Below are 27,585 nucleotides of genomic sequence, written 5' to 3' on the forward strand. Positions count from 1 at the left end.
GAATTCTTCCAGTAATGATCAAGGAACCTTCCTTTTGAAATAAATGAGCCTTTCTGTTTGCTGAGGATTACAGGAATTTCTTCTTCTACTACCCATCAGTTACTCCATGCAATAATTGTATAGTGTCATGTCAGAAGCTGGGCATTCCTCCATAAAATGTTATCAGTTTGTATAAGTATTTTAATTATGTTAAGTTTGTTACAAATTGTTTGAAATCTGGTGGAGAGAGAAAAAAAGAAGCTTTTTCAACTAACAAGCTGTCACGTAAGATCGTTAAAAAATGCTGCAAGACGTTACAGATAAAACGCTGCTGTCGCCACATGTTTTCGGGTCAGCTATGGGAGGTCAACAAGAGCTGTGACACTGAGCCAAGCTGTCAAGCTGGTGACGTACTTTCTCAGATGCTGACCAGATGCTGATTCTCTTACAATGCAATCTGCAGTAAAGCGCTATTATCCCCCAGTGATATGGCTCATCCCACAAAAACATCCTGCAGTCACAGGCAATGTTGTCTAGGCTCTCGACAGGACATGATACAGGATGTGCTATCACACTGCTGTCAGCATATCAGTAATTGGTGACATTCCTCCAAACATTTCATTGTTTTTCAAGCGTATCATGGCTTCTTAAATCCGACAAATACAAAACACTAACTTCACGAAAAGGACAGTGCGATTTAGCTTTTTTCTTTCTTCCTTTTTTTTGTTTGTTTTTAAAATCCAATGTTAATTGTTCTCAAGACAAAAACAGTGACACAATCCAGGCGAAAAAATGTTTTAAACTAGATTGGCAAAGTTTGTGGAAAGAAATAAAGACGATTAAATGTTCAGTGTAATTCTATCTCCCGAGGATGTTTCAAATCTAAATTCAGTTTACTCTAAGGTAGGAAAAACACCTCCATCCTTCCTTTGGGAGCACAAAGTGTTACAATCATTGTGTAGTTGTACAGTGCTGCACTGTGACTTTAAAAACCAAATACTTTCTATAGCCCTCAACAGCATCAGATGCCTAATGGTTTTAATATTGATTTAATCACAGTTATTACAATTTCTCATGAGGATAAGGGTCCTTATGTACAGATACTGCAACATTTTTCATTTAGCAATGAGGAGCTTCATCAATAACATATTTAGAAATAATAGCCTAGTTAGAGGCAATCTCATTTATTTGCCCATCTCAGTGCTATTTAAATCCTGGTTTATGTTTTTAATTACCACTGTAGCATTTTGCCCTGACATTATCACTTAAGCACACAATGGAATAAAAGTTTCAAGTTCTTCCTGGGTTCAGTCCACAAACATAATCTAAGAACAGTGTATAAAAGTCAGAATCTCCGGTTTCATTGGAACATTAATTTTATGGCCAGTGCCATCAGCATCAGCCTTCCTCGATACTCTCTAAAACTTCTCTTACGATTTTATAGTGTGGAGGGTAAAAGACACAAAATACAAAACTGCTTGCTCTTTTGTAACATTTCACTACAGAGGGGCCACTGGGGAATCAACACTGCAAAATCAACATAGTTTACTGTCTCTCCAAACAGACTCACAGAGCTGCACAGCTGTGTCAGCTTGACTGTGTGTGAAAACAGCTGGCGATAGACAAGCACATCTGGAGACATGTGAAAATCATGCATTACGGATAAAACTAACTACTTGTAGTGGCATCCCCACAACCTGATCTTTTTTTATGATTAGTTAGTGACTCTTTAACAACCTTATGTTACAGCTGAGGCAGTATGTGTAATCAGGGTTAAATAAAAGTGGGCCAAAGGTGGCATTTTATTTCCAGGTTCAGTCCCAAATGTGCATTCAAAAGAAAAGCAAAAAACTGCATGTGCGCACGGTAGTACAGAAAAACAAAGATGCATTACTTACATACAAGTGAACCTCGCTGTTGAGATAGCATAAACCATAAGCTGTTTCTGCAGATGTGAGGATAAGGTGCATTGGCTTTGCATCAGTCAAGTTAATTTGAAATATGACATTTTCCTGAAAGGAAAAAAAACACAAATTATTACAAGAATAAAAATAGAAAATCACACAATGCAGCTGTTATATCTACTCATATAAGTTCAGACTGAAGTTTTAAACGCAGCGTCTATTTTTACAGTGGAAAGTCTGCTTTACATATGAAAGCTAACAACTTTCTAGTTTGCAGGTTCAGAAAGTGTTGCAGGCAAATGATGTCTGAAGGTGGTATACATCTCCAGGTGGAAGATTGGGACTGATACGAAAGACAAAGCAATCAAGTGTTATAAATATTCAGTCCCAATGTTTAGTCATATGGGAACTACTGCACTGTCTATTAGAAGTTTTCTGGAAAGCCTTCCACGTTGTGTATGTGCCACGTAATACAGAAATAAAATCAAAACATTAAAATGTTTGAGAAGCACTTCAAGCAATGCTTCTGGCTCGCATTGTATAATTTTTGATTGTGTTATCATAAAGCAGAATGAAAAAAGAAAGGAAAACAGAATACATAGCAGCTATGCTACATCATTTTTGGGGGGATGAATTAATGTAGACAATGAAAAATATCCTGTAATGAAATGACAAGAATTAACCTTTAGCACAGGCAAAATTGAAACGTAGCATTTTCCTGAAATTCAAACATTATTACACTGGCTTAAGATGAAAAACATCACAAATGCGATTTAAGCATTTTCTAACCTGTGACATGAAGAATGAAAAGTTCTGAAACTTCAGAGAGCAAATAAAAAGACCAACATTATTATGGTCATTTTGCACTGAATCACAATTCAACACTGCTCAAACTTTGAAGGTCTTGGGTAGAGCTGCTCACCAATTTGCAACCTTCCCTATCTGTCATTAAATTAATAGGCCTCAAGTTGACAGAGGAGGGAGATATTTTACTTGCAGCACACAAAAATAGTTCCAACCCCAATTTAATACCGCACAACTTTGATTTAATTTCCATGCTGGAGGAAATCTCAGCAGGGGGGACGTGACTATTCCTTATTTTCGCAACCATGAGATGTCAACACGTGGATCGCTCCAGACACACGTGCAACCACTCATTTGAAGAGAGTCAAAAACAGGCAAGAAGAAAACAGTCTTCAAATGCCTGCTTTTGAGCTGACGCTGATATTTATGAGGTAATGTAGCTTGGTTCTATTATTACATTTCTATGCAATGCAAGGGAGGAGACATAAAAAACATGTAAAGCTATAAAATTAATTATTTACCAGATGTGCAATTAGATGCATTTGTGTAATGTATACTCTGTGTCTTGGTTGCATTAAAACTATCCCTAAAGGTGTAGTCAGAATTACTTATGTACAGTCTTATTATTAATTTATCTACTTCGTTTCATTCACAACCTGCTGCCTTAACAATGGCTAACCTTGGTGGTTGTTATGAGGCATATTACATATAAAACACCATTAACATAATTCAACACATAATGTAATATCCAATTAACTATATTTTAACCACAGTAACATAATGGTGATGTGATTTGCTAATCACCACCCCAGTCACACTATGAATCAGCCTTAATTACTATGCTTCGCATATGCGTTTGGCAAAGCTGGTGCTGCAGAGATTTATGAATGTAAGTGGTGGTGAGTAAACCTTTGGAATGTGGAATAATAAGTCTGGGTTTAAAGACTTTTTATTTTTTCGACAGACTTAATTCCAATGAATCCCAGGTCTTTTTACTTCCGCAAGAGACCCAAGATAATTAGGTTTAGAAAAGTGAAAGAGTCATGGATTTGTAATCAGCTCAATTTTATGACTCAGTGCATTAGAAATGAACAACAGCTTTAAAAAAGAAGAAGAAGAAGGGGGGAAAAACTTGGAAGTATTGCTCCAATGTGAGGCTTTTATGGGAGGTTAACATTCACAACTTTTTCTTGACACCAAATGCTTTATTCTGTTATATTGTGTGTATTTGAAGGCAGATTGTTTTCAGACAGAACCTGTTAGTGAGACAATGAGCTTGCTGGGGAAACAGTAAGACGCCCTCATATCAAATTCATTTACTTGATACCTGATGTTGCCAGAGTGTGATCCAAGAGAATTGTGATGAGCTCAGGTTGAAGCTATGGAAATTTTCAGGCGCATACAGAGCAGAGCAAATTAAGTCTAAGGAGACCATGGACAAATTGCCTATAAACCAAACACAGATGAATTTCAAAGACAGCCTTGCACGCTGAGTGCTATGGACAGAAGGATCACTGATATACACACACAGTGAGACACAAGCTTTAACCGGTGTCTAGCAGAGGTGGGACCAAGTCATTGTTTTGCAAGTCTCAAGTAAGTCTCAAGTCTTTATCCTCAAGTCTCAAGTCAAGTCTCAAGTAATGTCAGGCAAGTCAGAGTCGAGTCTCAAGTCACTGGTGTAAAAGTCCGAGTCAAGTCACAAGTCTGAAACTTTGAATTTCAAGTCCTTTCGAGTCTTTAAAAAAAAAAACAACGAAAAAATAATGTTGCAGTTATGCTAAATGTAAATATTAGACCATGTAATTTTAAATCTGTGTTTTTCTCAACACATACAAAATAGTGAACTTAGAAAATATACACAAATTGTGAAATTGCACCTCTTTAAAATGCAGCTCAATTAAACTTAGCTCCAAGAATAATTTTCACCGACAGTTCTGAGATAAGCTGCATGTTATTCTTGGATGCGGTTGTAGGACCAGCTTTAAAATCGCATGACAAAAATATCATACACATTAAAAAAAACTGCATCACCAACGTAGCCTGGACAACATTTGCTAGTTAGATGAAGTCAGCTATCTCATTGTAGCATATTTATATGCATATTTATAATCATACGGTTCTTGGAGTGAGTGCATACACTCATGAAGTTTAGTAACTTCAGGTCACTGCAACAAGCCCAGGTACAGTTTACCGACGGATGGGTGCAGGACCTTGAAATGCACCGTGTAGAACGAAAGACCATCGTACGTATCATAAGTTTACCAGTCTCACAAATTGTCGTCATAAATACACATTCATTAACCGTTTATTAATAGGACCTTTGAGCTCAACGGTAATTAATTAGCAGTGGAAATAATTTCTGGTACCCATCACAGAAATGTAGCAGTGACAATAATATTGTATGCTGTAATCGTACTGGGCAATTAGTGATACAAAAAACCTGTTTTATCCTGTGAATAAAAGTATATGTTTTTGTCAATGTACCATAATAACAGAAGCGAAACGCAATATTGTGTCAGGACAATTCACTATTTATGCACAATAAATAAAGGAGCATAGCGCGACAATTTCTGTTCAGCGCCAGACTTGCTTGTAACCTATATCACCAATTATGTTATGAAAATGACGTATTAACTACTAAAAAACACTGACCTTCGTGTAAATGCTTGGAGCAGACTAACCTGTGAGCTGGAGTGTTCTAGGACGTTATATTTGGTCTTAGAATGGCTGCAATCCAGTCGCGTCTTTGTTACTTCGGAAACATGGCTCGAACAATTTCTCTTCAACGACATAATCCGATAACAACCGATCTCTTTACCCGTCGGCTTCCCGTGGCTGTCATGCGACCGGCTATTGCAGTTAATAATACAACAGCTTCTTGCCATTTTTGTGTTTCTTTTTATCGCTGTGTAACTGATTTTAATTGAAAGCCTGCGTGCGCTAGTACCGCTTGCCACGAGTTCCCAGAATCCTTTGCGGTTCTACCCGTGAATGACGTCACATTTTCAATCTCTATATAATATGCATGTTAAATTTTATATTTGGGATAAAATATCAAGTCTTTTCAAGTAAACCGGTTCAAGTCCAATTCAAGTCCCAAGTCATTGGTGTAAAAGTCCAAGTCAAGTCACAAGTCTTAGAACATTTTTTCAAGTCAAGTCTAAAGTCATAAAATTAATGACTCGAGTCTGACTCGAGTCCAAGTCATGTGACTCGAGTCCACACCTCTGGTGTCTAGTACATGCAGGCTTGTGCTTAATGACTTCTGCATCTTATAAATGGTTTCAGTCCCCAGTTTGAAAGGAAAAATGTCTAAAAGGGGTGACTGCAGTCCCAGGTGAAGATACAGTGGAATTTATCTGAATAGATCAGTGGTTAGTAGAGATGGACCGATCCGATATTACGTATCGGTATCGGTCCGATACTGACCTAAATTACTGGATCGGATATCGGAGAAAAATAAAAAATGTAATCCGATCCATTAAATATCACGAAAGCACCTCACAAAACTTGCAACATGCCGTAACTCACCTCAGAACGTTAGCACGTCGGAGCAGTATGCATCACGTGATAGAGCGGCTGTGGCATGCGGGACCTGTCAGTGGTCTGGATAGCATTTGGAGCTTCGCTAGCAACCCGGCATTTCATCTCCGACAAAGTTATCCCGAGAGAAGTAAAGCAAGTGTGTAAGTCCATCTCTGAATGTTTGTAAAGCATTCCTGCGTTAAGCTTAACAAGCGACTGCCTCTCCTGCTGCTACTTCAATGGTGAAACTGCTTAACGATCAGCTGATCGGCTTTTCTGTCGCGAGTCCGTGTCTCTAGTTTGCTTTTGGCCCACTTTGCACCAGAAAGAGGAAACCAGCGGCTGAACAACAGCAGCACGTTTAAGCTTGATCAGCTGTTGTTAGAATGTATTTAATATTAGTTTCTACTAGAGGATCTTTTTCTACGTAGCTGACGCTGGTAACTGTGCAGGGGCGGATCTAGCAAAGTTTAGCCAGGGGGGCCGATAGGGCATTAACAGGGAAAAGGGGGCACAAAGACATACTTTTCTTTCTTATTCTCATTTAAAATGTCTAGCTTTTAATAAATAATTATCTGACACCCAAACTTTTAATTTGATGTAAAATGAATAGAAGTCAATTACTGTATATAGTAACTATTAAGTCTAATATATATACCCTAGTAAGCTATAGTACTTTTTCCTTTGGGAAGGTACCATCTGTGCAGTCTGCAATTTTGTTGAAGAAAGATGTTGAATCTATTTAATATTTCTTGAAAAATAATTGATTTCTGTGCATTTTTTTTCACACTGCATCAAATTAAGGTTGATTACGTCGATTAAGCATCATGAGGTGGAGCGTGAGGGGTGGTTCCCTATTTTTTATTTATTTATTTTTGTTGTTGCTGGGAGTTGGAACCCTATTAGTTAGGTTGCTTAATATTTATGCTAAGTACTCTTTAAAATACCAGAATAGGGAGGATGGTGTAGGTTTAAGTTTATTAGATTGATCAGTATTGCTGAACTATGAAATATTTTTTTTTGCATACAGGTATAACAGAATAGCTTTAGTGTAGTTGTTGTTTTAAACTTGAGTATGAACTTATACAAAATGCAGCAAGATATTTAAAAAACAGTTTTGTTGATTAAAAAACACTATATCGGATTCATATCGGTATCGGCAGATATCCAAATTTATGATATCGGTATCGGTATCGGACATAAAAAAGTGGTATCGTGCCATCTCTAGTGGTTAGGACTACTTATAAAAGAAACATGTTCGCTACAGGCAGAGGGTTTGGCATGAAAATAATAACTTACCACAAGAACCTGGAACACAGTGTCTAAAGCTGTTAGATATCCAAGTACTCAAATGCTGCTCTGCCCATCATAATAGCATCACACTCACTTTGAATGTAAAGATAGACCCAGTTCTACAAGTTGGGGAATTTAAAATTCCTGTGATAGCCCACAGGAAACTCAGATATCAGTGAATAAGACAGGGGCTATAAGATCAAATCACAGGCCGAAAAAAAATCCTGCAAAGGGTGTTGAAAAATAATTGGCTAACATATTAGCATACCGTATAATGCTAGTTGTCTGCAACAGTGCAGAAGGTGGCCATAAAATATGAGCTACTGCTGTATATGATTTCCATGTGTCAGTCTCTATAAATGCATAACATGTGCAATACTGTGTGAATGTGGCAAGGTGAGCCACAGGAAATCACATTTTTGATTCCATCTTCTGTGCACGGTATATATTATTAAATTTTTAAAAAAAGAAAAAGAATACAGCTAGATTGCCCTGAAGACAGACTAACCTTGGAGAGGTCTGAGGTTCTTTTGTAACATTTAGTTTGTGCCTCACTTGTTGTGTTGCATGTGCGTAGAGCAAATGAATGAACGGCATTTCCTCCTGACTTCATTGTGCTTCATACAGAGATAACTCTCGGCGGTGTTTTCCTTAAATACCCCTTTCTAATGAGCTTTCTGTCTAACTTCCCTTCATCCTTTTGTGACTGTCTTTCTTTCCTTTTGAACTCTGACCCTGATCACTCACCTTTGCTGCTTTTGTTCCTGTGCTTTCAAGATACAATTGTTTTCCTTTTCAGGTTTTTTTTCTTTTCTTCAGAGCATTTTTTGAAGGGCCTTTGCTGATGCAGTTTCCAGTTATTCTTTTGACTCTCTCCCTTGGCTTGAATTGGCTCTCTTGGTCTCGTCTCGGCCTTGTGCCAAGAGCCTGACTATCCAAGCCTCTGTGTGACATCAATGAGTCCTGTACAAGCGGCTCCTCCCAGTGAATTCTCTCTGACTGTGTACCCCCTTGATGCTCCCTCTATAATTCTCTGTGGGGTCAAACTGTGACAGTCAACTGTTCCTGGCAGGTTGTAAATCAGTATGAAAATAAAGGAATGGGGAAGAAGGTGATAAGACAATTTGGAGGACAAAGAAAAGAGGATCCAAGAGCAAACCTCCCTTTTGACTGGACAGTCTGGCATAAGATGAATATGTTCCCCTTTCTTTTTGTTTACAAGAACAGTTTTTTTTATATAAACAGACAGCCAAAAGCGGATAAGGGGTATGTGTTAAGAGGTCACATGTCCACTTTTTTCTGGCTTTTTGATATGATAAAACGTCCACTCGTGGTCCCATCAAGAGACCAGGATATGCCAATTATGCACAGTGTTGAGTGGATCACACAGATCGCAGACCAAATTCCTTTTGTGAACTCTCACCAGTCTCAAACAGAGTTCACCTTTTTTTAAAATCAGAGAGCTTGCGCCATTCTTTCCACAAACTACACTTAGAACTTTTCGCAATTAACTTTTCTTCCTCTCCCACAGAACATAATGTGCCTAATTTTACTCTTCGGGCCTAATAAAAAGACCGAGAACCATTTCCTTTCTAATATGCTTTAAATCTGTTTTGTCATCAAACTGCATTTTCTTCTGATTTACAGTCCATTAAATGAGACTAAAGACCTGACGACATTTGCAGCAGTAACTGTGTCTTTGAGACAAAGACAATGATGTGCTTGCACAATGTTAGCAGCATTACTCGAAGCAAAGAAAGGCACAAAACCATATGTGAGGTAACCAAGCTTCATTCTTAAGGACGCTTGTGTTAATGATTCTTTGTATATCATAACATTTTCCAGTGGAAATCAAATTGAATCAGTTTAGCTTGCTGGTAAACGTTTCTGCTAAAGGATGACAGGATTCTCAATGGCTTTCCTGGGAGAGGTTAAAGGAAAGGACCTTGAGGCTTTTATTAATTCTGGAGCTGATGGATGGGCAGGCAGGGATTGTATTTCACCATCCTGTGACAATGTCTTAGCGAGGCTGCACACATCTGCTTTTCCATTCTCATAATCTCTGCCAGATGACGGCGAAAAACCAATACAGTGAAAAATAAAACGGGATGATCAATAAATAGCATTTGCTTAACAGAAGTTGTGCAAAAATACTACATAGTCTAAGTGAAAACAAACAGCAGAAGCAAGCAAACAAACAAAGGACACTGATAAAGAAATGACTAATGCGAGCTGACCGACAATGTTGGACAGTGAAAAATGGAGTCTGGCCGAACAATAACAACATATAGATTAGAACTTTTCTAGAATTACTTTTCACTGACATTCCCTGAAGCAAAAAGTTTGAAAATCAAAACATCCCAATACCCTATCAGCAATTACTGCATATGTTTGTTTAGCTGGAAAATGAATTCTTTAAACACAGACCAAAATTGAACAATGTGGCTTTTAAAAGGGGTTGAAAAAAGCTGCGTTTCTGTCACATCTGGCATCTGTTAATGGTTAGCTAGTTATCAGGCTGATAAAGTTGGGAAAGGAGTGTGTTTATGTTTTGTAATCTGGGAAGATGTTTAAAAGCTTATTTATTCAGAGTCAGGGAAAGTCTGCGCACAATGATGACCAAATACGGTAAAATGTGCATTTTTTTAAAAACATACCAGATACACTATTATCTTTAGCCTTAAGTGTCTCTCATAAAATGCCAGGTTCCACACATTGATCCCCCATAGGACTTTTTTAGCCTACAGTTTTGTTTTCATGCCTGACACACATCAGCAGTAAGATCCCAGATCACATGACAGATTTTCCAACCTACAAAAGCTGTTCCTTATCAAGACTTTACATAAGACAGGTAGCAGTGCATCTTTGCTAACTCAAGGTGTATAGGATAAAGGTCTAATCATCTCTTAGTTTACTCAGAAATGGATCACTGTATTTCAAACTGTGGAAATAAACGTTTGCCTGTTTGTTTTTCGACTACAAGCGGACTTTGTGGATTATGTTCAACTGCACTAAGACACGCGTACGGCCCGACTACCAGCTAGTGCTTCCGCGGTAATACAAGGTCTTTACATCTCTGCGTTACAACGACATTATGAGTTGTCACAGAAGGAAAGCCGCAGGTTTGACAACTAAACAATAACATCCATCCATTTTAAGGCAAGGCACTGTGAACACGTATGCACATTACCCAAGTTCTAAAGGAGCTCAGCCATCATTAATTCATACAATTACACCTGTTCTTTTTCTAATTTGAATACTAAAATATATCCTTTCCCATCCAGCTGAAAATGTGCCTTTAAAAGGAATAAAACTCTTTTGAAGCTGCACTTATTTACCTCACCACAGCATAATGTCTGATACAGTAAAGCACACAGACTGTTTTACATTTTTTTTAAAAAGGAATACTTTAACATATTTCCTTCATAATTAAGTCATTATGTATTTTCTTTTTATTCACAGGTCATTAATTTACATAAAGAAGAGGAGTGTTTAATGGTCTATGCAGTGCTTTTAACACTGTTATTCATTAATTTGAACACATTAAACTGAATAAAATCATATCTGTCAAACTATATCAAGTGTGTAAATTATATGCTCCATCCTATGCCAGTTTTATTTCTTGCGAAATTAATGACCTCACTCTGTGTGGGACGGTGTCAAACGATATGTTCGAACACTGAGGTGTTTTTTTGGATGCTTCACTTGGTTAGAAGAACATGCTCAAATGTAGCATTGATATTTTTAGAAATGAATAAGGAACATTCATCGTTCGCGCTGGTCTCTGAAAGCCCCCGTCACAACATCGAAAAGCCCAAAAAGTTATAGACAAGAAGTAAAAACTGCATAATTACTGTGACATAATCAGTAAAGTGCTGAACTCTGAGAATTAATTTTTGTCAAGGTACTGAGAAATAACTGCACTGCCATCATTATAAGCTTTGTAAATCTTGCTGAAGCCTATTGATTAGAAACTAAAGGTCAACTGCTAACAATGAGGGCTTCGTCCCTAAAACAAGCTCTGCCGTTACACAATCTTCCATTTACTTCAAGGCCAAAAATTGCAACAAGCTGTCTGATATTTTGCCAGTTACACCAAGGTTTAGAGATGGCGCAAGAAAGGGAAAGGAGGGTGTTTGCTGGTGCTTTTGATGAGTGTAGTTCTGCATATTGTGGAGATTGGTTGAACTGGTGATTACTCACATACTGTATAAAAGGGGTTTTGATTTTGTGCAAGTTTTAGTTGAAGTATTTATTTTGAATTTTGGACTGTTGATTGCAAAAGTTCTTGTGGTGTTTTGTTTCTATCTACGATTGAATTTAGCTGTTAGCTCTAATACAGCTGAAATCATACGTCATAGAAAATATCATGCAAAAAAAAATGATATATTTAAAGTTAAATGTGCATAATCACAGTGCATGCTTCTTTTTACTGGGTATGGTCAGTTTTTAAAACTGACTCAGCTTTAATACTGTCCCACATTGCATAACATCTGATAACTCTATAAATAAGTAAATGAGCATCATTAAACTCAGTGTAATGATAGTTCAGTGGAATGAAACATTTCATTTTAGGAATGCTGTGAACTGTGAGGTGAACATAGGTGCAGAGCTTTCTCCTTTTCAGCATGACAGCACCTGACATACTGTTCCATCAGCTAAGAAGTATGATGAATGAGCAGACGATAACGTATCCCTGTCGCACAGGGGAATTTGGGATTAAATGACAACTAAACCGTGCTTGACAGATGGCAGCAGTTTAATTGTGAAACATTTGAACTTTCTACATTGTGATGTTTACCTAAAGTTTTATTTGAATTTTACCACTACTTTTCAGGTTATTACTTCTTTCCATAAAAATAATAAAGTTCAGACGAGCTCGGTGTACAACACTCTCAGTCAAACTGGATTTTTTTTAACTTGATGACAATTTTTACAGATTATTATATCTAACTTAGATAGACTCAAATAACTTTGACATGCTTACCGGGTTATTAAAGTTCAGTTTAAAGATGTGGACCTCTGCCTTGTCCTCTCCGACAAAACTGGTCCAACAGCCAATCTCATTCACGATCCACGGACTGCCTTTCTCACCTTTTGAAGTCACCGGGGTGCATGTCTGACTTGTGGCTGAAAAAAATGAAGTAAGAATAGTTAAATATGAACAGCAGCATGTTTTTAAGTTGCAGTAAATAATTTATTGCTTACAACCAGAGATGGGCAGCAACGCGTTACTTGTAACTATTGCAAAAACGGTAATTAGATTACCGTTACTTCCCGTAGGACCGCTGCGTTACTAAAACCGTGATTTTTTGCGAGAATGTCTCATGACAGTGACATAAGCAAGTGCGACGTTTGTGACAACAGCTGTGTGCAGATCAACAATGGATCATATATCGAGGGGAGAGAGTATGAGTGTGCAGCGTTTAAAGCGTGGAAGTACTGACCTTCCCATATGGAAAAGATATATATAAATCTTATAAAGTTTGTATCTGTCTTGTGTGAAACTTGTATGAAAAGCATATAAGAGTGAAAACAGATATAAGATCCCTTGAAAAATTATATAATGAAACTTGTATGTTTTGGATACTTACTAAAACAATGTATGAAAGTAATGAGAAAGTGGCCACTTTCATGAGTAAATCATGTAAGCCTTATATGATTTACTCATGAAAGTGGCCACTTTCATGAGTAATCACATATAAGTTTTTACTATTTCTTTTCCATATGGGTTACTTTAAGTTTGATTCCATAAAAAGTGACAAAAACATTAGCGTCCATTGTGCGTGGGAAGAAAACTTCTTGTTACAGCGGAAAAAAAAAACCCTAAACTTCCAAGCAAGCACCGAGTGCGCTACGACATAACGGGAAATTCACAGAGAAACTCGCGGATTCTTCAACTGACCGCGGCACACGTGCACCAGGGTAAACCTCCGCCTACCCCACTCCTGCTTTACAGGTCAAAATAGAGCAAAAGGACCGCTAGTCTTTGATTTTATTTATTTTCTGCTGTGTTTTACTTGCATCTATTTGAAAGAGTGAGTGTAAACACAAAAAAAAATTTGCTTGATGCATGAAGTTAAAAGATTAAAACTAATAAAAACCAGTTTTAAAAAGAGATTTTTCCATTTGATTACATTTTGTATGATGGATTATGTAGAAAAAGTAGAATTGGGCTGAAAGATCTATCGCTTTATCACCTATTCAGGTTGTAAATCGTGTTTTTAAAAAGTAACTAAGTAACTAAGTAATTAATTACTTTTGAAAATAAGTAATCAGTAAAGTAACGGGATTACTTTTTGGGGGAAGTAATCAGTAATTAGTTACTGATTACTTTTTTCAAGTAACTTGACCAACACTGCTCACAACCTTAATATGAAACTCCCTGTATTCTCTAGTCTCATATCTTATTGCAAGAATTTGAATCCATCTGTAACAATCCTGTCATATTTTGACATAACAGGAGAAAAGCCAAAAGAAAACCTTCATGTGTGAAAGCCAAAACGCTATTATTTAAAAGAAAGATAAACCCAGCAATGTTACAGATTTCTTGTCAGAACAGGGCTAAATTTGTTATTAATCATTTTGAAAGCTTTCCCCTGGTCGCAGAGAATGGATGTTAAATGTGTGGGTAGGACTACATTGTTTAAAAACAGATCCGCTGGTTCACGTTTATCAGACGTGTCAGGACACGGGGCTGCAGTCATTCATCACCGTGCTCACTTTGCTCCCTGCTAGAAGACTGCTGTTTAACCTGAGGATCCAAGTCTTGGGAGGCTGAATTAATCCAGCCAAGGGTGTATGATCACTGGTGAGGGTGGGTATAAATGCCTGGTATTTGACCTGGACTGTGTATGCGTGTCTGTGTGCCAGAGATCTATTGTGCTAGACTAGAATGAATATGTGTGCACGCATGCTTATTCTAACCTGTATAAAGTTGCCAGGGACAAAATATTCTCCAACAAACTTCCTCTTTCCTCAAGAAAAAAGGTCAGAGGCTTTTTCCAGCTCAATTAGAGATCGCTTTCCTTGCCCATCGCTCACCGTTCGCTGACTATAGATGACAGAGTTTAAGTGGGTTATTCTAGAAGTTTTCTGGCACTAGTCACAGCCACATCATGGCTGACACAGTCACTAGTTTGGATTTACTCCTTACAGAGTCTTCCTTAGCCCACCTGCACATGGAATGAGCTTTCATTAAATCAGTCAGAACTGATCTACACTCAAAAATAAGATAAGCATATCCATTGTGTGATGAATATACGCAACATATGCCGAAACATCCACTATTCATGCCTCAATCACCCTCAAAGCAGCTGGCACCGAAGCACATAAGTAAGCGAGCATGGTATCATGACAGAAGCGACGAATTTACTAAGCAAATGCTGCATAACACTGCGCTCCACTGGCTTTTATGATGCATTTGGTCTGTTTACCTAGCAGGCCACAATTCATCACAGAGGAGATCTGGAGTGAGGCAAGCGAGACAGAGACAGGAGAATAGGGTGGAAGGGGTTAATGGATACATTACGAGGATTGGAAAGCTAACCGGATGTGCCTTATTTAGAAGTGGCACTAATCAGCGGCCTTGTTTGAGGCAATGTCATCACTGCTGGTGGGCGAGAGTGGCCAGAGATTGTGATAAAAATGGGACAGAAATGGATGAATGCAACAAACAACGGCAAGATAGTGGGAGCAAGAGCATGTTACATAATCAGCTCTTTGTCTCCTTCAATGGGCTGGTTTTTTGTGTTTTTTCTTTTTTTTTGGGGGGGGGGGGGGGGGGGGGTATTCAATTGGTAAATTCACATGTTTTTTTTCTCCTCACATTACCTGTGACCTAAGATATCCCTGATGAAAATAGGCTGCTTTTAATTTAAACTCAGTTACATCATTGTTATCGCATCACTTTTGTGCACTGTGGAGGTGATGCATCTTTTTATGTTCCACGTGGTGTTTTTTTCCCTCTTAGATTGTGGAACAAGTCGTCTTATTATTCCATGAAGTTAGGAACATATTTGGCACAAATTGAGGGACTTGGAAGGCCTGTATCATTTGTAAATCGTCATCTTCGCTGTTCCTCAGTCTGCTCAGCATCAAACTAAAAGTTTTCCTGAAAATCCAGATGGGGAACCATCCATACTTTGCGTTCTCTTTTTTTCCCCTCTGCCTCTCACCCCAGAGGTCAAGGCTGGCTTCCTGTTATTCTGCTCTTCTGTGTTAATGTTTGTTGCTCAATAACCACAACCCTAAAGTTATTTCTCTCTTGTTCTGCTGTCATAGAGTCAACGGCCCATGACTGTTGCCCAAGAGCTCTGGGTATAAATCACACTGACCACACAAGAATGTGCGTGTATGTTTGCGTGCTTGTGCATGCTTGTGTCACCAGCCTCCTTTTTTTACGAGTCACCATCGGATATGAAGAACATTCATTTTGCCCTCTTGCCCCCGGAAATGCCAATGGCCTCGCTAAGCGGTCTGCTGGTAAATGAGGTATAGAAGAACTATTTCATTCGCTGTCCTCTTTATCTACTTATATCAGTCGCCTCCATTTTCCATTCCATGAGAAGACGTGTTTATGGATGCTGCTGATTTTCTATTTAGATGTTAGGTATCAGGGGTAGATATAAATAGAAAACATAATTGAAGACAGAAAATACCCCCGATTCATGAAATAAGATTTGATCTTAAAGCCTTCTTTAATCTTTATTCCTTTCCTTTTCAGTAGTTGTATATGTCATGTCTGTTATTTTATAGACCTAAACAGGCTACTTAGAAATCCATCTCTTATGAAAACAGACGTGAAGACAGTTTTATTCAACGGGAGACCGATGAAACCCAATCGTAGCAAACCGATCGAAAGCTTATAAAATAAAACCAAGTCTGTAGTCAAAATCAATAATTGTCAATTTGCTGTTTGTAAAAGAGACTTTGGACAAGGTTCATATTTGCGGATTAAGCCGATATCTGTGACTGATGAAAACCATACTGCATGACACACTTGTCTGAGGGGGGGGTCCATCTGGTCCCTTTGCGTGTCCAGGTTCTATCTGCTCTTGCTTTCTTAACCTTCAGGGCATTCTACCAGAGGATGGGAGACGGACTCAGAAAATGACAGACATCCGTTTTCCACATGTTCAATTGTGCATGGGACCATTAATCCAGCATCAACACTGTGCCCATTTTAGGAAATCTGAGGATCAGCTTGACATCAACTATGTTCTGCTTCATAGCTCTACTTTATTTATTTATTTGTTAGCAATTATGCATACAAATATTGAACTCAATGAGTAGAGTGCAGTCTATCAGATTTGAAGTACTGTGTGAAAGTCCTGACCCACCCCTCATTTACTTAACACCCATCTATGAATTGTTCAAACTTCAAAAAGGGACAATCTTGAGGGATGAACCAGCGTTGTGGTCACACATAACAGACAACTTATCAAAGAACCAACTTTAAATTGTATTTTTAGGCCCTTTGTTAGTATCAGCGTGTTGCAAAAACACTTCTTTAGTTACAAAAATTGACAGAGACAACACAACTTTACACAGGACCTGCATCTGGGCCCTTAGTTGATCCATTTACTGTTCACTGGAGCCTCATCAGAAATGGTGTCAGTGGAAGGCTGACTGTCAAGCAGCCATTCTTAAAGAAGTGAAATGGTCAGAAAAGGCTGATGAATGCCAAATTACACAAGAACTGGACTGAAAATCAGTGGCAACAGTTCTTATAGAGTGATGAATTGATATTTTAAAATTCTGGTTCAAATCATCATCCATATGTATGGAGGAGGTCAGGAAAGAGGTACAACAGTGAGTGTCTCTGAAACACAGTGAAGGTGCTGTCATTGTTTGGCGCTTCATTCTGCCAGTGGTGTTGGGCATCTTGTTAAAACTGACTGAATTACAAACACAGAAAAATGACGCTAGATTGACCATGCAATGCCAGCTGGAAACCACACGACTGACAATGTATGCATTTTTCATCATGGCCTGAAAAACATACTAGCAATGCAGCAAAATGATACCTGAATAGAACAGCACACAATGGAACAGTATCAGTCGTGCACTGATCTCCCCAGAGCCCTGACCTCAACATTATTTAAGCAGTGTGGGATCATCTTGACGGAGAACAGAATAAAAGGCAGCCAACATTCAAAGAAGACCTCTGAGTGTCCTTCAAGAAGCCTGCAGAAGTACCCCTGAAGACAGAAGAAATGGCAATAAAGCTTGACTTTATTCAGTTCAGATTTTCTTGAAAAATAAAAGCTGTCTTAGAAAATATAGATTTCCAAGCTTATTAGGATTGTACTAACTATGTTTTTGCCTTATATACTGTATTCCCATTTAAGTCTGCACAAGTTTCAATACATTGCTGCACCTATTTCCCATGTTCCTGTAAAAATATAAAGTAATGATGTGTGGCTCAAGACCTTTGCACAGCGCTGTAGCTACTAGCTAATCCCTAAGCAGGTAACAATATCAAATGCACATGTTTTGACAAAACCCACCTTCTCATCTCACCACAAACACATACACACCATAAAACACATATACAAATAGTTCCCTATTCCATCCCCAGGCTACCCCTGCAGTGTAAAACACTGCATAGATATCAAGACGAGATAATACAGGGATAAAAATATCTGATTAATGTGAACAACACTGGTACTCAAGTGCTCATTCAATAAATGGCCATACTTTATTATGCTTAGCTCAGCAAGCTACATTTTATTTTGTCACGCTTGTTTTACACTTAGTTTCAGTTAGCAGTGAGGTCAGGTCGGGTTCTTTATGTAAAAATGTTATCATGCTAATGCTAGCATTTTACGAAAGTATCACCTGACTGAGTCAGAAAGTAAGCCTCGCAAAACAGAACACAGATTTGTCTGGTCTAGACCTCAGGATGAGAAATGTGTGACATCTTATTTTTTTATGTATTAATTACATTATGCTAATTTTAATATTTTTAGACTGCAGCTTGACTGACCAGCAACACCCCACTAAACACATTATCCACGTGTGCACCAAAGTGTTCTTCCACATTGTTTCCAGATTTAAATTAAAACACTTTGGAAAAATGTAATTAATACGAGATGCCAACCTGAACCTCTCAAATGAAGTATCACTGTCCAGGAGGGAGCCACATAATTATGAAGAGTGCAGTGTAGCTGAACTGAGGCCAGAGGCTGTGCTTGGAGACTTGGAGGTGATTTATCATTATTAAGATCAAAGGTACCCTACACATTGCTGATATCCTAACTTGATCTGTGTTCAAACTCAAATCTGTTCCTTTTACATTTGTGTAAAATTTGTTGTAACACGTTCATGGGAAGCAAATCTTCTCTACAAAAATTTAAAACATATACTGTCTAGTCAACACACAATATGCTACCAGCGTCAAGTAAGTGTTTGTGAATCCACAAAAGAACAAGCTGAGTGTTCCCAAGGTTATCAAGTTATTACAAATGCTAGGAAATAGTATAATACGGGCACCTGTGCACTGGCGCTAGCATTTGATAGGCTGAATGGGGATATGTGGAATTCTGTGCTTTCGGTACTACCAGTACTATAACGTAACACCTCTCTATAATGTATTTGACCTTTTTTTTATAAGAATATGTTAGGTAATCATTACTTATGTGCACACAGTGCATTTCAGTATAACTCTCTTGCTCACATCACAAATCCTAGAAATTATTCACTATGGCTCCAGACTGTCTATAACTGCCAGGAGAAGCACATATATGCAAAAAGTAAAGTTCACTTTTCAGTCAGCTTCTCATTTTGAATATATTCTAGGGTGTCAGCATGTCATTGGTCAGCAAAAATAAAAAGGACTAAAGCTGACTCCGGTAATGGGAGCAATAACATTAAAGAAGACTAGAAGCCTGTGAACAGCAAATACAACATCTCTTTTATGGGAAAGCACCCTTGATGTAATGAACCCCAGAGAAATCGTGCTTGGTATATTCAAACAGTTTTGGTTTTGCAGAGACTGATGTTGCACATAGTCAGCACACACAAATAATTATTTAGTTGCATTATTCGCCACAAACATGCGCGATTTGGGTAGTTTCACGTGATGTTTTAAGGCGTTCTTAAAGATCTCAAAAGCCCAGGACTGTTTGTGCGTTTCGTTAACTTGAAGCAACCCCACCGTGCAGAATGCTGACAGCCACCAGCGAGTCCTTGAATTTAAAAAGTTCCATCACACCCTAACTAAATGCTGATTTTGATTCAAAGCACTGAGTACTTGCTGTTCAATAACTTGCTGCCTTTTCATTCACCTCAGGAAAGCAAGCAGGCAGGCTTGATTTCATGCCCGATCTTTCACGCACACCCTCATTGTGAGTCTCTGTGGAAAAATGGAGCTACTTGCCTGGAGTGTATGCAAAACGAAGGCTTGCAAAACTTGCAGTAGGATGGTTTAAAAGCGAGAAAGAAAGAGAAAGAGAGGAAGGAGAGAGGAAAGGGAGAAAAAAAACAGGAGGGGGAAACCCTGACAGCAAACAACATCAAGACCAGCTGTCTCCCATGGTCCCTTGGGGTCAAGTAAACTGTTTGTGTCCAGGGTCGGGCGACAGAGTCGTGACGGGGAATGTGGAGGGAGGGTCAGCAGTCCTACCCTAGTTAGTCAGAGAGGGAAAGGGGAGCTTCAAGGCTAGCTCAAGTTTCTCTCTTGATTCCACACACACACACACACACACACACACACACACACACACACACACACCTATTGTCCTGGCGCTTCCGCGACTGCAGATTGAGGCCTGACCATCCACAGGAAGGTAAACAAGCTCTTATCAGTGCTCTGCAGGGGCCTGCACTGTCCCCTGGCCTCTCACCCCTGCATACTACACAGTACACACTCCGTGCAACACACAAGCTTCCTGACCATCTCACCTCCCTCTTCTAAGTCTGATATTTTATCCAAAAAAGAAAAAAAAATGCTGATTAGTCTTGTTAGCTGGATAGCAAGTCCTCGAAGTCCTGCTTCCACTATTTGCTGGGGCAGGAATTACGGATGTGATAGCGGGTCTGGAGACAGCCTGTCTTCACACTAGCTCTGTTTACACCTCTGGGAGCCATTCGTCCATCGTCTCATCATTGTCGTAAACCAGTGGCGATGTTCACCACACACACACACGCAACCTTATACCCTGTCTGTTGCTAATATTTAGCCACTACTGCTGATTAGCTCAGTGACACACGTAAAAAGCATAATTTTTATGTCGATGCTCGCATTTTCTCTCGGTAATGTATTATACTGCAGATGGTTAACGGGTAAAGTGTTTCTTTTCTATCCACTTGTTTCCTTAGATTTCTCTCCTCTACACCAAAAGAGCACTGGCAAAACACAATTAATCATCTAAGTGTTAATTGGTGGATAGACAGACTAATTTAGCAAGTTTCATGCTAACTGCGTGCAACCAAAACAGGCTGAAGCGTTGAGAGATTCATTGCACAGTAGCTGCTCCTAATCATTCAAGATTGATGTAGCTTTGCACAACATATGCTTCGTGTAGAACCAATAGAGATTAGCCTGTTTTTCTTGACTGAGTTTTGCCAGTAAATATTAATACTTTCCAACATGAAGACTGCATATTAATGAAGGCTCTGATATTTTCTTAAGATATTCTAAGTGAGGGAGGGTCAAGGGTACGATTCATGATCTATGGATTGAGAGCCACCATAGTGCACTATACGGGACCGGAGAGGCTCTCAAACTGGAAGTGATATTCTGCAAACACAAAATGAATAGTGTCTTTTTATTTCCATGAAGAGATATTTAAATATATGTGGTCACACAAACGACTTCAGTGGGCCTCAAAGGGTTTTGAATCATCTCAAAAAGAGATCTATGAGACAGCTTCAAGTTTTGTGATTTCATTTCACTGTTTAACTAATGGAAGTGTCTGGACTCCGGCACTTGTTATTTGACAAGTGTAACTTTATTCCCTGCAGCAGGAAAAAGATTATTAAGTACCCCAAGTTTGACTGTTGGATTTGTTGTAGTAACACTGTATGAGCAGATTAAAATAATCTGTCAGATGTCTCAAAGCTTTCTCTTCGAGTCACATATTCTGCTTTCTGACATATCACAGAAATACAAGCAAATGAAATATCGAGCGTCCAAATCCAGCGAGGGCTCTCTCATCACATCAAACACACACACGCTAGGAAAAAACACACGCACAGCCAGACATCACAGAGAAATTTCAGCTCTTTAAATACAGATTGACTGGTTTGGCACCTGAATCAACAGGAAAACTACCCACCCAGTGCTTGAATCAAGAGGCCCTGCCATTTTAAAGCACTCGACTGCACATTGTGCACCATTAGAAATCAGTATATCGTGTACTGAGAAAGCCCATATTTCCTGTTTAGGAAAGCACCGTGTACAAGTAAATTGTACGCTAACATCTAAAATACATGTGAGCTAAAGATTCCACAGTTTATGTTTGCTGAAAGTTAATTCAAACCAAAAGGTTTCCGAGCAACAGCTCTATACTCGCGCTGTAACGTGACACAAAATATTTGAAAGCTTTTCAACTGAGCATATTTTTGTCAAGCTGTTCTGTCAAGAAATTTTGAACTCTGACCTGCAAAAGCATTAATTAAAGATACCCGTCTAAGATTTTGCTAAGCAAGGACAGACCACATAACCCTACTGTGATTTGGCACCTCTGACTTGAAGTCATAGGGTGAGTCAGATGACCCGCCAGTAGTTCATCCACTAAATCAAGTAATACTATGCAGGTGCATTTCCTGCATTTGTGCAGACCAAGGGTGACTGTGGCAGACAGACCACAAGATAAGAATACATAACACCATGCCTTATCTTCACAGACAGCAGGCATGTTGACATGGGTACAAGTGGTCGCCATGCTGACTGGGCATTTATCTCGCCCAGCACTAATGAGGCATTCAGTGCTCATACAGCTCCATAATGAAAAACATTGGACCAGAGGGCATGAGACCTTGCAGTCACATAATAATGATGTTCAGGACACGGCTAAGTGCCGGTATCTTAAATTTATATGATGATGCTGCACTCAGGTTTCAGTAGTGAAGGAAACTTGCAGAGCCATTAAGAAGAAGATGGTTTCATTTATATAATATAAGGGCGAGATACAGCACAGCTGCAGCATGAACCGTGTTTCACATTTTTGGTTTGTTTGTGTTTTGAAACAGTGTGCAGTTTTTTCTTGTCCAGTGATACATTTAGCCCTGATATGAATTTCAAATAACATCATTCAAATTTTTGACAACTGATTTTTGTTATTAGAGGTCAGCACATGGGTGCAGTGGTTTGGCCATGGATCTAAATAGTTGTCTTTATGTGTTAGCCTTGCAACAGGCTGGCAACCTGTCCAGGATGTACCCTGCCTCTCACTCTATGATAGCTGGTGCAGGCTCCAGGCCCCGCCCCTGCTGCAACCATAAATTGGATCAACAGAAAAAGGCGGATGGATTTTCATTAGGTTTTTGTATAATTTCTGTCAATAAAAATTGAAGACCTTATTGATTTCTTTTTTATCTAATTTCTCAATTTTTCATTTTTATATCTCCTAAGGATCTTTGTGTAAGGTTACCATGGCTACAAGAGTCATTCTCATCTGTGGCGAGGTTAATGCAGGAGGCTGAGATTCCATGTCCATCTCCTCTGCAGTGTTCCAAAAATACTTTTCTCAGTAAACATTATCATTTACAAATTCTGTTTAAGCAGAGCCGCTCTTCTCTGTCCATCCTGCTCATCCTGCTGTAGCATTATTGCCGCAGCTACTTGTTCTCTTTAATGATGAGCTGCTGCTATTCAGAAGATCAATGATTCACTTCTTTACTTTAAAAAAAAGCTCTTTCTGGCTTTGCCTGGTAAAGAGAGCCAAATCTTTTGAAAGCACAGACAAAACCTCTCTGAAATTAACATTAACACTGCATCACCTGTGTTTCATAAACTGTGTCAGATTAAACCTGGGACAGGAAACATGTTTTGGGCATCATTTGATGAAAAAAAAAATCCATAATAACCTTGGGGGCAACATATTGTAATTCAGGTGGTCTGAGATGGAAGTAAAAAAGCTTTAGCCAATCACAGCTGTGTTCAGTCCATATTAGAGGTCTCATCTATAAAAGAGCGCTAAAGATCAATACTACAAGTACATCAGCACGAAAGCCAATAATGGCCGCACACAAAAAAAGTGAGATTTATAAAACACGTGAACACACACCTGGATCGCATGTTCCTTTTATAAATCCGATCCCACCTGGAAATGTGTCCGTGTTTGTATCCTGCCTTCTAAATACCCATATTCAACCATACACTGGGAAACACTGAGCAGAATTTAAACCGAGACCTCATATAGCTTTTATCTTTTATCGACAGAAACACTAATAAAAGAGATTTTTTTTTTTGGGGGGGGGGGGGGGTCAGTGGATATGTTTGCTAATGAAAAGTTGCACTATTTAATTCCAAAGACTCCAAACCGTAAAGTGTTCTTTGGTTCATCGTGAATACTTTAATTACGTTTTTATTTGTTAAATCGTTTTTTTTTTAAGAAAAAAAAAACTCTAAAACATATCTTTATAGTTTTAATCTCAACATACTGAGTTTATCCAGCTTCCTCACACGCAGCCTTTTCGCTTTGATCATGAAAAAAATTACTTGTCAATATTTTTCATCCTGCTTTTTCTTTGATGAAATTAACACTAGTTTTCTCAAAGACAAAGTAAGAATGGGGAGATAACACAAAAAACTGTGGACTCCCTTGTTGAGATCGCACAGATACCATCGCGTGTACGCCACACTGCACGCCAAAGCCGTCCAGTCAAGTGCCGGGACATGGTGTTAGTGAGGCTTCCCCACAATGCTTTCTGTATTCAAACAGAGGAAAAGCGAGGCAGTCAGAAATGGATTGTTATTTGGGAGGGGCATAACACTGAAGGAGATTGAAATCAGTCTCAGGCAGCGACAAGCGGTCGCGTCTCCCTGCCACCCAGTCTGACTGCAGGCAGAGCTGGCTCACTGCAGTAAAACAGGGGAAGTTGACTGTTTTGACTCTCAAAGCCATTTTTAACATGACGTGTTTTTTTCTTTTTTGTTTTTTTTCTACTTCAGCATGCTTTCTGAGAAGTCTCAGTCATCTCTTTCAATTTCTTATAATCTTTTTAAGTCCCTGACATCCCCTTTCTGTAAACGAACACATTCCTCTTTTGGTTTCAGAAGTTTTCTTCCCTCGTCTTTCTCTTTGATGTCATTATTTTGTGTAATTAATAGTTTTGCATTTTCACTTATCACTACTTGAAATTCCCCTCCTCTATATCTCTTAATGTTTATCCGTTTTGCATTTTTCTTATCTTTCTTTTTTTTAATCCACTATTTACTTCTCCCCCCAAAATCTTTCTTCTGAACCACTTATCTTCTCTTTGACAGTCACATAAATTTGATCCCCACTCCCTCACTGTCTCCATGAATCAGCCTTTATGAATTCTGTTATCTCTGTTTGTGTTTCTGTCTGTCCGCCTGTCTCTCTCTTTCCCTCTTTAAGATTAATTTTCAGACAGCTTGTCGTCCTTCTCCAGTGGTTCGCTAATCACTTTTGTACTTTTCCTTTAGCCCGTGGCGGGAGGCTCGGGGGTAAGCAAAAGTGCAGCAGGAGGTCTGGCAGTTAACATCACGATGTCTGTCTCCCACTGGGAAAGCTGTTGCAGCAGGGGGCATATTCAACACGATTTTCCTGCCAGGAAATGCCGGACTCACAGTGGATAAAAATCACTAAATACAAAGACTTCAGTCAGACGCAAAGATAACTGTTTATGCGTCCAACTGCCACGGTCGGCTTAAGTGGTAACGCTTATTGTGCTCGGTCTGGAAATAATAATCTGAAAATTGTCTTCAAAGGAGGTGGCATGCAGCTACCTCCCATATAATAAGCGGCTAGCCAGACGCAATCTGCAGCGACGCTTGGATAGCAAAACTACATACATGCTAAAATGTCTAGATCTAAAAGGCCAGCAGGGGCACTCCGCTGATTGTATACACAAAGATCCGTTCATTTGTAACAGCCTGAAAGCTAGTTGCATAATGTCCTCTGTATCCTGGAGGGGCTTTTTTCAAGTCAGGCAAATTAACCCCGATGACATCATGAGGGTTATCGCAGTTTGTGCTTAGAAAGTTAAGATTAATGAGAGAGTTATAAGAGAAAGTGGGGGCGTTTACGAAAGTAGACTTCTTAACAAGACAGGGAGGCACCAGTTGTGGTGCCAGGGAAACAAAGGCGTCTTCGGTCTTCAGTGTTTCAACTCTCCGTCACACTATTTTTGAACAGTGAGCCAGTGCAAATTTAACGTGACACAACATAAGCACTGGCTTACATCAGTAAAAGTCATCCTACTTACACATCCACACGGAGAAGGTGGCGCGTTACCTTCACATAATGCCTCAAAACAATGCAATTGCAAGAAAACCTGACACAGTAGCTGCACTTCACACTCGAAAGAGTCAAAAACTACACAAAAAAAGAGTCAAAAGGAAAACCTAAAGAGAGTTAGACAACTGAGGGGAAACTGCATGTTTATTAGACGTATCACAGTGTCTATATGAGCTTGACACAAGCAAATGCCACAGTTAAAACGGATTCAGACACATCGCGGCTTCAGAGGCGCTCAGAGATAAACCTGTAGCTTGGACCATGTAAGACCTTCAAAACAAACAGCAACATTTTGAACACAATTGACCTCACAGGGAGACAGTGTAGTGAAACTAAGACCAGCGTGATATTGTCTGTTTCACTGGAGCCTGACAGAAGCTCGTCCAGAGAATATGGATGAGCTGCAAACAAGAAAGAGAGAGGCCTGACTGATCCCAACACAGAGAGAATTTTAATAATCATGCAGTAACATGAAAGAACGGATGATCGTTTCACTGGAAGACATAGGCAGAGGGTGACTTTACAGATAATCCAGAGCTAAAGAAAACACGGCCTCCGAACCAAATTTATCCGTGTTTGTCAAATTGCAGGGTAAGTACAAAAGTCATGTCTGGGTTTTTAAGAAAGGAAGCCAGCAAGTCAGCGTAAGAGCTAAGGAACTGGAGTCTGGTGGGCTTAACAAGATGACTGCAGTTTTACTGATTTACCCAAGGACTGCTGCGAGGCATCCACCTTATTATCATCTATAGAGTCTCTAAATTTGGCCGGATTAGTTAGATAGTGTCATTTTAATGAAAGACACTGTCTGTACTATTGTAATAGGAAGAATATTTCAGTCCTTTGGTCTCAGACAACCCAACAGTGAATTGATAAGCGTGCAGGAACATTAAGGAAAAAGCCCTAGCCTCCAAGTTTTTTTTACTGCTAACGCTTTAACGCTAATAATCTGTCCAAAGGTAAATGAACACATGACAGAAGACCAAGGGAAGCTCCAAGGAGCAATTAAGTTTCCAATTTCAGGAAATTAGGTGCACACGTTAAGTATATGACTCTTAGAATTAAGGGTACAAACATAATCCTCTGGGTTTTACTGGGTCATTTTGCAAGATTGTGCATCTGTAGTAGCTCAGAGTGCGTAATATACCAATAAGATCTATACATGAAGTATAAGGCTTGCTTTAACTTTGAGCTTAACAACTGTTTGAAATTCAAACCCTGCTTTAAACGTCACACGAGGATTTCATGAGTCTGATTTCAAGGAGCTGACAGGGGGTCAAACATATGGAAAGCTTAAATAAAGCTAAAGCAAGACTGACCTGAAGCAAAACACAATATGCCATTTCTTGCAGTTGGGTAAGGGCTTCATGGGATTTGTGGCAGGCTGCGGGCTATTTTTGATTTACTTTTTTCTGTTTACCTCTTCTTCTCAGTTGCCTTCACATCGTGTCTTCTCCAACAGTGACTTGAAGTTTACTTGGATTCGATTAAACACGCAGACATCGAATCACAGTGGATGTTTCCAAATGTGTACGGAATATATACTCATATATCTATTTATGTATCTATCACCTGTCTGGAAATATGATTTTACGCCGCTGGGTACAGCATGTCACACCTGAGGATTGTGCTTGATTTACTTAAGA

The 27,585-nt window shown here is 39.1% G+C and overlaps 1 protein-coding gene across 2 annotated transcripts in view; it reads right to left on the reverse strand.

The window, feature by feature from the left end:
• Positions 1 to 27,585, reverse strand: part of eng (endoglin) — a 45,607-nt gene that overhangs the window by 14,966 nt on the left and 3,056 nt on the right. For both annotated transcript variants that reach the window (XM_086300874.1, XM_086300873.1), the window contains exons 3-4: positions 12,496 to 12,638; positions 1,878 to 1,991 (exon numbers count right to left, since the gene is read on the reverse strand). In XM_086300874.1, the coding sequence (XP_086157000.1) occupies positions 1,878 to 1,991; positions 12,496 to 12,638 (257 nt within the window). The remainder of the gene's footprint in view (positions 1 to 1,877; positions 1,992 to 12,495; positions 12,639 to 27,585) is intronic.

This window comes from Aulonocara sp. 'chitande type north' Nkhata Bay, linkage group LG7 (genome assembly GCF_057382095.1).
Source record: "Aulonocara sp. 'chitande type north' Nkhata Bay isolate Kocher_YH1m ecotype deep benthic linkage group LG7, A_spYH_male_GT1.1, whole genome shotgun sequence".
NCBI lineage: Eukaryota > Metazoa > Chordata > Actinopteri > Cichliformes > Cichlidae > Aulonocara > Aulonocara sp. 'chitande type north' Nkhata Bay.